This window comes from Hipposideros armiger, unplaced genomic scaffold (genome assembly GCF_001890085.2).
Source record: "Hipposideros armiger isolate ML-2016 unplaced genomic scaffold, ASM189008v1 scaffold_64, whole genome shotgun sequence".
Lineage (NCBI taxonomy): Eukaryota > Metazoa > Chordata > Mammalia > Chiroptera > Hipposideridae > Hipposideros > Hipposideros armiger.
In genome coordinates this window covers 1,922,462-1,933,381 of record NW_017731414.1, presented here as the reverse complement: position 1 = coordinate 1,933,381, position 10,920 = coordinate 1,922,462, and the positions used below count along the sequence as shown (strand labels likewise).

The following is a 10,920-nucleotide window of genomic DNA, read 5'->3' as shown; positions in this document are numbered from 1 at the left end:
TTGGTCCAAGACATATTTTATGTACATGGTTTATTCCTCCCAACCCCCATGCTGCAATTCCAGCCTCAGCTGCCTACCTCTATCCCCACAGCATGGAGCTGCCCACTGCCTCTTCCTGCAGGGGCCTCCTCCCATGGGGCTGGATCTCTAGAGGTGGGGTAGGGAAAAAGAGAGGCTTAGCACAAGGCTGCTCCCCTGCAGCCTCAGCCCACTCCCAGAGGAAAGTGAAGAGGAAGGAGAAAAGCGGCACAGAACTGGGGTTCAAATACTCAAGAAGCTACACGATAGAAGACAAAAAGTAGCACGCTCCAGGGAAAGGGGGGCCCAAGGCCAGATCCCATCCCCTCCCATGGGGGCATGGTGACCCCAGGATCCAGAGGAGTGAGGGATGGGACGAGAGAGAGAGGATTTGGGGATGCAGGAGCCCAAAGATGGTCCCGCCCTGGCCTGGACCCCTGGGCACAGGGCATTGAGGATAGAGGAGCCCTTGCGCTTGGCAGTGCTCGGGTGGAGACAGGCCTACAGCTTAGTCAGGTCCAGCTTCAGCTTGTAGGGTGGGGGGCTGTCCCCAAAGGCGTGGGACGGGGGAGGGTACAGCGGCCAGTCTGGCTCTACCATGAAGCCCTTGTGTTGCTCCAGGGTCAGGGGCTGCAAAGGAGGTGGAGGAAGGGCAGGTTACTGAGTCCCCACCCTGCAAGGCTCCTTCCCACCCCTGATCTCAGGTCACGCCAACTAAGGGGGGCCTTCTTCCCCATTTCACAAGGGAATGAAGAAATTTGCCCAACGTCACACAGAAAGTCAGGGGGCCCTGCCTCCACGGAGAGGGGATAGCCCTATCCAGGAAAAGGGAGCAGCTCTCCCCCACCCCTCCTCCTGGCCTGCCCATTGGCCCAGCCCACCTGGAACTTGAGGTGCTGGCCAGGCGCAGTCACCAAGGTGGAGCAGCTCAGCCACAGCATCACCAGCACAGAGAGGAAGAGGCAGCAGGCCAGGATCCAGCGAGGAAGCCCCGAGCGCCTGCCCAACGAGACAAGCATGCTCAGCAACCCTAATGGGGTCTGGGACACCCCCCCCTCCTGCCCCACCCCCACCCCCAGGGTCCTGCCACCCACCGGGACATGCAACTGAGGAAGTCGTTGTCCTGCAGCTCATCAGACTCCACCTTGGCCTTGCTGCTGGTCTTGACTCGGATCTTGGCCTTCCTCACCTTGTCCAAGGGGCCTAGAGGGTCTGAGACACAGGTTGTTCTGCAGTGGCCACCACGCTTTCCCCAAGAGGCCACAGCAGCCATGGAGAGGAGAAAGGAGGCCAGGACCTGGGACAATGGGGCATGGAGTCCTGGAATAGATCAGAACCCTGGGAGATGGACCACGGACCCCTGGATGATGAACCATGGAACCTTGGGAAACTACAGAACCCTTGGGAGAGGGACAACAGAACCCTGGAAACGGACCAAAGAACCCTAGGAGCCAGACTACGGAATTCCAGGAGTTGAGACAGAAATCCCAATCCTAAAGGGTTCATTTGCCAGGAGGACTCCTTATGGCAGTGGAGCCACCTGTGGAAGGAACACTGGTCTAGGCTCAGACCTTACCCACGTGCACCTCCAAGGCCTCAGGATGAGATCCCCGCCAAATCACCTCCACTCGCTGCAGACGGGCCCCCTCGTGCCCCAGGCTTTCTACCACAGGCTGGGTCTGGGCCGAGAACAAGACAGCACAGAGAAGCCCTTTAGAAAGTCACCACCTTGGCCCTGGGAAGCACCACTCTGTGTCCCAAATGGGCTACACTGTCCCATGCCCAGCTGGCACCTAGTTCTACTGGATGCAGGAAGGGCAATCTCCCGTGGAGCTGTGGGCTGACTTCAGGGATGCTGTTCCCTACTGGTGAGGGCCCTTCAATTTACCTTGAGCCCAGCCTCCAGCCTCTGAAATAAGAACATGCTCCAGGCCAGGCCAACAGAATCACAGGGACTGGCTGAGAGGGGGTCACATGACCCAGACAAAGCCAATGAGAGTAAACCTCAGCTTCGTTAAAACTCCAGAGAAGTTGTGCTTTTAGAGCCTTAGGCATCCACCCTGTTATCAGGGGGAAAGTGCTTGCCTGGGAATAAAGCCACCACGAAGAAAGCAGAATCAGGGGTAGAGTGAGACACTGAACCCCTGCATCCAGCAGTACCTGAAGCTTACTTGATCACCTGTGGACTTTGCATCCCACGAGCTAAGAACGAATGTATCCCACTTTCTTACCCTGATCACCCACCCACCACTCTGGTGTGGCCCCTGCCAGACCCCTCACCTGGAACACCACCACCTTCCCATTGTCAGTCTGCAGGTAGTATGTCCAGGTGGAGGAGACGAAGCCCTGGGCCGAGTTGACAAGGTCATTGCAGAGGGTAGAAAACAAGTCCAGAAGCGAGAGAGCCCCACTTGGAGCTTCCAGGACCTTTCTCTGCCAAGGGGAAGCCCAAGGCATGAAATGTGACTAAGATAGGACATTGACTGATGGCAGGGGAGCTGGGCAAGTCCAATGTGATCAGAATTCCCTAAGCGGTTTGGGGCAACAGAGCTTCATACAAGGAACACAGACCTCAGTGCTGCATTCGGCTGGCTCCGTGCCCTCAGAGAAATGGATTGTCCTCTCTGAGCCCTAAAATGGGAATGATTCTCTTCCTTCATGGGGTTGCTGTGAGATTTCAACTAGACAATGGCACAGCACAAGTACCTAATATATAGTAGCTGCTGTTATTAAAAATTTCGCCATCATCATTATTCTTCATTTGATGGCATCAGGAGAGAACTCAGAATAGGAAGGAATGATAGTGCTCTATGTTTTTATGAACAATAAAAGCCTGGAGAGGGTGGAGGGAAATGGAGGAAGAGGGGACAGGGCTTTCTGGGGAATCCTAGCCCATGGGTCTCTCGCTGTGATGAATTATTTCCTGTGCTTCAGTTTCCCCTGATGCAGCATTGCCAAGACTCACTCATGACTATGACAGTTTAGTAGTTATTATTTCTCCCCAGTTTGGCGGGCGAGGAGGGCAGTGTGTGTATGCTTGGGAGGTTGCTTCTCCCTGAACCTTAGTTCTGAGCCCCCCAGATGACAGCAGCCACCTGTTCATTACAAGGAAAGTGCTCAGACCAGCACCTGGCATGCAGTAGATGGTCAATAAAGTCAGCTCTAATGCCACTGAATATGAGTGAGGTGAGGATTGGTCATAAGTTGTGGTGGCACTGGCTTTAGATGCACAGTCCTGTGTGACCTTGGGTAATTGTTCCGTGGGCATGACACAGGGGTGACAGGCTGCCCCTGGTGCCTCCAGGCAGCACGAGAAATTTGGGACAGGCTGAGGTCAGGCCTGGCCCAGGAGAAATGCTTGTTAAACAATGGCTGTCTTCTGTTATTTACTTTTTGCAAGGTGGTGGGGTGGGGGTGTCATCCCATATTAGAGACGACAATTGAGGCTTGAGAAGTGACATGCTCAATCCAGGACACCCAGTAGGCCCAGAATAGAACAGAGAGCCTGGGAGACTCTGGATATTAGTACAGATTTGGGGGAGGGGAGTTGTGAGGAGGGGACATGAGCCCAGGGCCACAGGTGGGAGGAAGCCCACCTTCTGCTCAGACTCTGGCTCGTGCTCCGGCTCAGGATTCTGGCTCCAGCAGCCCTCGCTGCAGGCCTGCTGCTCTGTCTCCTTCATGTAGGCCTCCACGCAGGCTGCAAGGGCAGGAGGAAGTGACTGGGGGCAGCCCTTCCCAGGCCACCTTTCCCCAACCAGGCCCACCTGGCCAGCACTCACCTGCTTCACACTCAGCCTGTGTGGCATTGGGTTTCGAGCTCCTGGCCACAAACCGACAGATGGAGAAGAGGCGGCAGCCTCGCTCACAAGCACTGATGAAGACTGCCCTGTCATACTCCTTCTGGGACTTGGAGGAGTCTGCCTGCTTCAGGTCCTCCTGGGAGGGGGGACAAGGGGCTCAGACCAGGCTGAGGGGCAGGATGAGGTGAGCACTGAAAGCACTCAGGAGAGGAGGTAGAAGATTTGATTCCCCTCGCCCAAATCTAGGAAGGTTGGGATGGGGCTAAGAATATTAGTGTGGTCTCTTAGCTCTGAGGAGGATAGAGGGCTTAAGAAGGGGTTTGAACGATGGAGGATGCTGGGTTTGAGCAATGGTTAGAAAACTAGGGAAGAGGGAGGGAAATGGGCTTCCTAAGGCTCCAGGGAGGAGGGGGGAGATTGAGAGGAATTCTCAGTCCTGAGGAAGGAGGGGGCACTCAAAGGAGGCTTGTCACCCTTCAGGCCTGGAAAAATTGGGATCTAGCTTGGAGGAGGGGAGGAGCCGAGGATAAGAGTGGGGGCTGGTAGCTTGGGGGGGGGTTGTACGGAGAAGGATATGAAAGCTGCTTGGGTGGGGGAAGGAGGAGGATGGGAACTTCAGGCCCGAGGGAGGTGGGGGTTGGGCGCTTCACCGTTCTTGCGCAGCACAGTGTATGTAGCCAGAGCCCGCCAGGTGGCATTAGGGTCTTTAGTCCTCACCCCACTCCACGCTTGGAGGGAGCCCCCCCAGCCTTGCATTCATCGGAGGGGGGCCCGCACCCCAACAACCTTTTCCATCGCAGGGACCACCAGTCCCTCCCCCACAGGAGGAACACCCCCATCCCCATCGGAGGGGCCCAAACGCCTGCGCTTGCCGCCATCGAAGCGATTCCAGCCCTTTGCCCATCAGAGGAATCCAACCCCAAGGGAAAAACACCTCCCATTTCTGACCCCTTCCCCCTCCTGGGAACCTCTGTCTCCCGCTCCCAACCGAGGAACCCGCATCCCCAACCGAGGAACCTGCACCCCCAACCGAGGAATCCGCATCCCCAACCGTTCTTCGGGCTGGCGCCGCATGCGCGTCACCTGCGAGGGCTGCGGGCTAGGGTAGCGGTCACGGCACCGCAGCTGGCAGCTCTGCGTGTCCCCGAGCTGCGGGGAGAACGGGTCGCGGACCGGCGGCGCGGGCGTCGCGGGCGGAGGCTGCAGCAGCAGCAGGAGGAGCGGCAGCAGTGCCACCGCAGCCATAGCCAGGCCAGACGCGAGCGGCGCAGGACGCCGGCTCCCGCAAGCTCGGAGGATGCGGCGGCGGCGGGGACCGGATCGCTGACGTCACCCGAGCGGGGCAGCCTGGGAAGGAGGGGGCGGGGGATGCGGAGAAAGGGCGGGGCAGCAGCGCTGCGGCACTGTCTGGATGCCGGCAGGTGGATCGCGGCCCCCTCCGTCTGTCTTTTCTCGGGAGTGCCCTGACACCTCCCTTGTATCCACTGGCGAGGGGATAGCAGCCTGAGATAGGGGCCAAAAGGAAACAAATGGGGTGATGAGGTGGGAGAGGCGGTCTATTCGCCAGGGTATCAGGGAAGGCCTCCCGCAGGGGGCTGCGTTTGAGCTGGCCACGCCGGAGGGCAGTAGAGGGAAAAAGAATAGCGAGGACCCTGAGGCGAGGAAGAGGTTGTGGAAGAGGCGGTGGGAGGGTGGTGAGGTAGCCAGAGGGTGAAGATAAGAGGGTCGTGAGGATCGCAGGGATGGGTCAGCCAAAGCCTTAGGGATGGTCCCTGGCATCGTCTCCTTTGATACCCAAGTCAGGGGAGGCGGTAACTTGTGTGCAGTTTGCCACCTTTTAAGGAAGCTCTCCCAGCCGCACCAGGGCTCCCCTAGCCTTGCCTCTCTCAGGCCCAGCCCTAATCGACATACCTGGGGGATCTGGCCCTTGTTCCCCAAGACTGAGTGGGGCTGAGTGAGAGGGGGTATAGAGGTTCAGGCAGGAGTGGGAGGAGTTGCTAAAATTTCTAATTTTCATGGGAAAACTTAGGACAAACGGGCACGTCTGGCTTCCATAACTGCCGCACTCCAAGGTGACAGATTGTAGCCCCGTGAATCTCCGGTTAGGAGGTCACCCTAGCCTCTTCTCCGTCAGGCATGGGAGTGGGGGCACCCCTCTAAACCGGGGTCACTTGCAAAAATGACCCCTCTCCCTGGCGTGCCCCGCACAGGTGCTTGCGGAGGCCGCACTGCCGCCCGTGAGTCTTCAGTCTATGCTCCGCCCCTGCAGACGGGGCGGCAACCACTTGGGGTCAGCGGGTCAGAGGGCGCCGCAGGTTCCGGCCGGGGAGGAGGGGACGGCGTGTGGGGGGGGTGGCTGGAGCACCCCTCCCTTCCCGGGACGGCTGCTGCGCTTTCATCTCCGCGGCCTCAGCCGGCCCCCACGTGGCTTAATCAGGCGCGGCTGTGCCTGGCGGACCCCGAACATCTGGATCCCGACGCGCTCCTCCCCCGCCCCGCCCCTCCCGGGCTAGGCCGCCGCGACCTTGCGGCGAGGGCCTCCAGCCGCGTTTTGCACGAGTGCGGGGGAACCCCGCGTCTAACCCACCGCACGACAGGCCCGCACCTCGGGAAACAGCCTTTGGTTACGACCAGTACTGTCCCCCATTTCACAGGTGGGAAACCTAGGCCCCAAGACCCCTGGGAAGGGCTAGGATTCAAGCCTACACACGTCAGTTCCAGAGCTCCACGCGCTTAAGCCTTCCACAATTACCGTCCTACATTCATCCCAAACAAAATACATCCCAGGCATTTTCTTGCAAAAACCCTACAAGGAGGCACTGGTAGCGCCTTCCAGTTTACAATGAAGAAACTGAGGCTCAGGGTTGCCAAGAGGGTTCGTCAAGGTGACAAGCGTGAGAAGCAAAGAGAAGGGCAAACTGCAGAGGGAGGGGCGTCGGACATAAGAGGCGTCGCTTAGAGCGCAACAGGAAGGACACCCCCCAGTCCTTCTGCAGAGGGGAAACTGAGGCAGGAGGGATTGGACCACTGGCCTAAGTCTCCGGAGAGGAGGAGTGCGAAGGTCTGATTGCCGCCCACCCACCCCCCTTTCCGCTCCACTAGGCGGCTGGGGGCGGGAGCGGAAGAAGGACTTGACCCCGGCCCCCCAGGTGAGCCCCCGCGCCCCTCCTGCGGTTCCCGAGGGAGCAGGTCCAGGTGAGGGGCGGGAGGGCCGGCGGGCGGCCAGGGTCGGGTTTCAGGAAATCCGCCGACATTCCTTCGGGGCTTAAGAGGGAAAGTTGACTCGGCGCCGCCCCTCGCCCCCACCCCCACTTCCTACCCCCCGGGGCGGCCCAGCCGGGGGCGGCAGGCGGGGGCCCAGTGGCCGGCCAGGGCGTGAATCAGCCGCAGGCTCTGCGTCCAAGAAGGGGCAGCCGAGGTCAGAGCGGGTATCGGACAAGCGCCCTTTGTCCCCTGCCGCCCTCACCACGACCCCGCTGACCCCCATCCCTAAGCCGGGTACAGGCTGGGGAGAAGGCACGGCCCAGTGGCTTCTTCGCAAGCCGGCGCTTGCGTCAGTGGGGAAGGAGAGGAAAGAGGCACAGCTGTCTGCCCCCCAAATGCCAGCACCTCCTGGACCCCAGACATCGAGGTTCTCCAGGGTACAGAGGGCAGGGAACTTAGGCCTCCGTGGCTCAGAGCGCACTGACCGTGATCTAGAACTAAGCAGTTCTATGCTTCTGGGACCCCCACCTCTAATGTCGGTAACCCAGGCACCCCAGCTCCCCAGACTCAGCCTCCCTGGTAGAAATGATAAAGCCCCACCGTCTTGTGCACACAGGTTTTAAACCTAGTTCTGCTGCTCCAACCCTGGATCCAGGTCCAGAACCTCACTGTTGCTGCTTCCTGGGAATACTGGCCTGGAACATAAGGCAGCTAATCTCATTCTAAACCCTAAGCACGGGGGTAGCACATGGGAGAGGCAGCCCTGTGCCCTCCTGACTCGCACTGGCTCTGGGTCCCTAAGGGACCCTGAAGGTGATGTAACCACAGCATCCTCCCAGTGCCCCCTCAGTGCCCTGGAATGACGCAGGGAGCTGGGGCTGGAGAGTCATCCCCAACCTAATCCTTATGTGCAGAGGGTGCAAGACTACAGAGGAGCCCTTCTCCCAGCCCATGTGAGGCCCTCCCTCAGTCTGCCCCCTCAATACATTCCCAGCTTCCTTCAAGGACTTGCGTCAATATTTGCTAGAAGTTCCATCAATGCTGGTTACTCTTCCTGTGCAAAGAGGTGGTGTGACTGGGGAAGAAGGGGTTAAGCCACAGGGGCACCAAGGGCGAGGAAGGGCAGATCTCTCCTTAAAAGTCAAAGGTATGGGGTCAAGGTCACCCAGAGGGCAGAGGGCACACTCCAGGGTGGGGCTGGACAGAACTGGGAAATCCAAAAGATCCATACCCTTTTACAAGTTAAGACCAGAGAGGAGTTAGCTACTGGATGGGTCACACAACATACCAGGGGCACAGGTTTGGCTGGGCCCCCTGGCAGCATGATTTGCTGGGACTGAGTTTTCTTGCTGCTTGGAGGGATTGAGAATTCTCTTATCTTTTCAGTTTGTAAATGCTCACTGAGCTCTTCTCCATGGTCCTTGCTTGGCCCAGTGTGGGGTCCTAATGGCTTTCAGGGTGCTCACAGTCTAAAGGAAATAAGTCGCTGGAGAAAGATGATGTTTGAAGAGCTGTGTTACAAAGATCATTTACAAAGGGAAAAGGAATAGAGAGTGCCTGGGAAAGGTAGGGGGCCCCTCTGAGAATATGACACTTGACCCGTGACCTGATAGAAAAGAAGGCGCTAACTGGAGGAAGATTTGGGGGAACTGCATCCCTGCAGAGGGAACAGCAAATGCAGAAAGAACCTGCCTGGTTGGTGTGTTTGGGAAAATGGGGCTGGAGTGGAGTGAAGGAGGGGAAGGGGAAGAAGAGGGTGGAGAAGAGGAGGGAAGTGTGGCAGGGCAGAAACGACCAGCTTCACTTATTTCAAAAATTCCCTCTGCCTGCTGTGCAGAAAGGGGCAGGAGGGTTACAGGGAAGCCTGGGAGGAGGCCGGGTGGCACTCCAGAGGGAGGTGGTGGGACCTGGACCCAAACGGGGTGGGGAGAAGAGGTCAGAATCTCAGGATGGGGCTGTGTTTTGGAATCAGAGCCAAGAGGATTTGCTGATGGATGGGACATGGGGGATGTGCAAAGGAGAGTGTTGTCACGCACGCCTCCAGGTCTCTGGCCTGAGCACCTGGGTGGATGGGGGAGCCTTTTGCTGAGATCCGGAGATGACTGGGGGAGGAGCAGAGATTGGGGGGAAATATCAAGATTTTGCTCCAGAAGTCTGAGTGAAGTCCTCCAAGGAGGGAGTCAAATGTTGAAGGGCAGAGTTTGTGGGGAGCAGGGGTGATACATATCCTGGACAGAATTCCAGCCAAGAACTGCCACCTGCACTTCACCTTCTGGACAACCTGGCAGGTGGGACTATGACTCTATTTTTCAAAGGTGACCAACTGAGGCCCGGGGACCACCTCTGCTCCAAAAGCAAGAACCCCCATTGCTCAGCACTATGCTAACCGCTTAGACTGTAGGATCTTGTGCTGCCGGCATCTTCCCACAGAAACCCTTAAGCTGACTGGGAGTTGCCCACTGTGCAGAGGGGGAAACTAAGGCAGAGGCCTGGCTGGCCCCAGTAAAGGGCACTGTAGCACTAACCGGCTTTACCCACCCCCAACCCATCCAAAGTCCAGATTGAGGGGTTGCGCAGAGCCCCCAGCACCCCATCCTCCAATCCTCTTTTCTGACAGTTTGGGGTCTGAGTGGAGACCCAAGTATCAGGGGTGCAAGGCAGCTTTGAGCAAACAAGGTGGGGGCTCCTGAGACCCCCTCCGACAGTTTTACCCCCCTTGGCTGGTTAAGGACATGGGCGAGGGGTCTCTAAGGGAACCCCCCCAGAAGCTCTGGAGAGTTAGAGACTTTCCCCTGTCCCGGCACGCGGCTGGGGGCGGGGCTTCGACTCAAACCGCGGGCCGGGCGGGAACTCTCATTTCAGACACCCCTCCACTGCAGCCTTGGAGGCCAGGAACCCTTTTATCTTGGGCGCACGGATCGGCTAGGGTACGGAGAGGAGGGGGAAGAGGCGTCTGGGCTGGAAGGGGGTCCCAAAACCCAAACAATCGCCAAAAATAATAACACGGAGAAGGGTCCCTGCGCAAAAATAGTAAGACGAACTATGCGTCGCTCCCGGCAGCCAGCGTTGGTTACCTGGAGTCGGCGGGCGGCGGCCGCCGAAGCGATTACTCACTGCGTGGCGCACCCCACCCGCGGGCCGCTGAGCGGATTTTTCCGTGGGGGGTGTCAATGAGTCCGGGGGGGCTCCTTACCGCTCTCGTTCTGGGCATCCCTCCTGCCCACCGGCGGGATCCGCGCAGGCCCCTGTCCCCGTTCCCACGGGGACCTATTTCCCCCGTCTGCCCACGCTGGAGCTCCCTCCTGAGGCCCCCGGGCGCCCCGAGGAGCCTCAGCCCCATCCTGCGCGAGAGGGACAGCTGAGCCAGGGTGAGGGCTGGGGACTCCGTGCTTCCAGTTTTTTTTTCTGTCTTCCCTCTAGCAAAGCCTGGGCCGGAGGCTGCCCGCAGAGGACAGAGGAGAGGCGGGATGCAATGGGAGGGGGGCAGTTGGGCCGTGACTGGTGGGGTCCGCGAACCGAGAACGTGGGGCGGGTAGGGAGAGACTTTCAGGCCCCTGGGGAGGAAAGGAGGCTGGAGATGGGAGCAGGAGGGGTTCAGGGACCCCAGCCTTCAGTGGGGGGGCGGGGCCATAGCTGGGGTGGGGGCAGAGACAGAGGATTGGGGGGAGAGGAGAGGGCCAGGGCTGAGGGCCGCAGGGGACACTGAAGGGGCACAGGGCCGAGAGCAGGGTGCAGGGTAGTGGGTGGGAGTATGGAAACAAGGTTGGGGGCGCCAGGTCCTAGATTGGGGGTGGGGAGCCTGGAGCTGGCTGGGTTGGAATGGGAGGTCCCAGGCCGGTAGGGATTGAGCAGGGGGTTCTGGGCCGCGGGACAGGGCGCGCGCGGTGCGCGGAGG

At 59.1% G+C, this 10,920-nt stretch overlaps 1 protein-coding gene across 2 annotated transcripts in view; it reads right to left on the bottom strand.

Moving 5' to 3' along the window:
- TMEM59L (transmembrane protein 59 like) overlaps positions 1–10,920 on the bottom strand; it is a 12,240-nt gene continuing 1,320 nt past the window's right edge. Inside the window, exons 1-8 of one of the 2 annotated variants that reach the window (XM_019641927.1) lie at positions 4,905–5,161; positions 3,801–3,957; positions 3,615–3,718; positions 2,299–2,451; positions 1,595–1,697; positions 1,113–1,230; positions 900–1,017; positions 1–648 (exon numbers count right to left, since the gene is read on the bottom strand). In XM_019641927.1, the coding sequence (XP_019497472.1) occupies positions 520–648; positions 900–1,017; positions 1,113–1,230; positions 1,595–1,697; positions 2,299–2,451; positions 3,615–3,718; positions 3,801–3,957; positions 4,905–5,066 (1,044 nt within the window). In that variant the 5' untranslated portion in view covers positions 5,067–5,161 and the 3' untranslated portion in view covers positions 1–519. Of the gene's footprint in view, positions 649–899; positions 1,018–1,112; positions 1,231–1,594; positions 1,698–2,298; positions 2,452–3,614; positions 3,719–3,800; positions 3,958–4,904; positions 5,162–10,920 lie in introns of those variants that run through there. The other variant, XM_019641926.1, reaches the window with a different exon arrangement.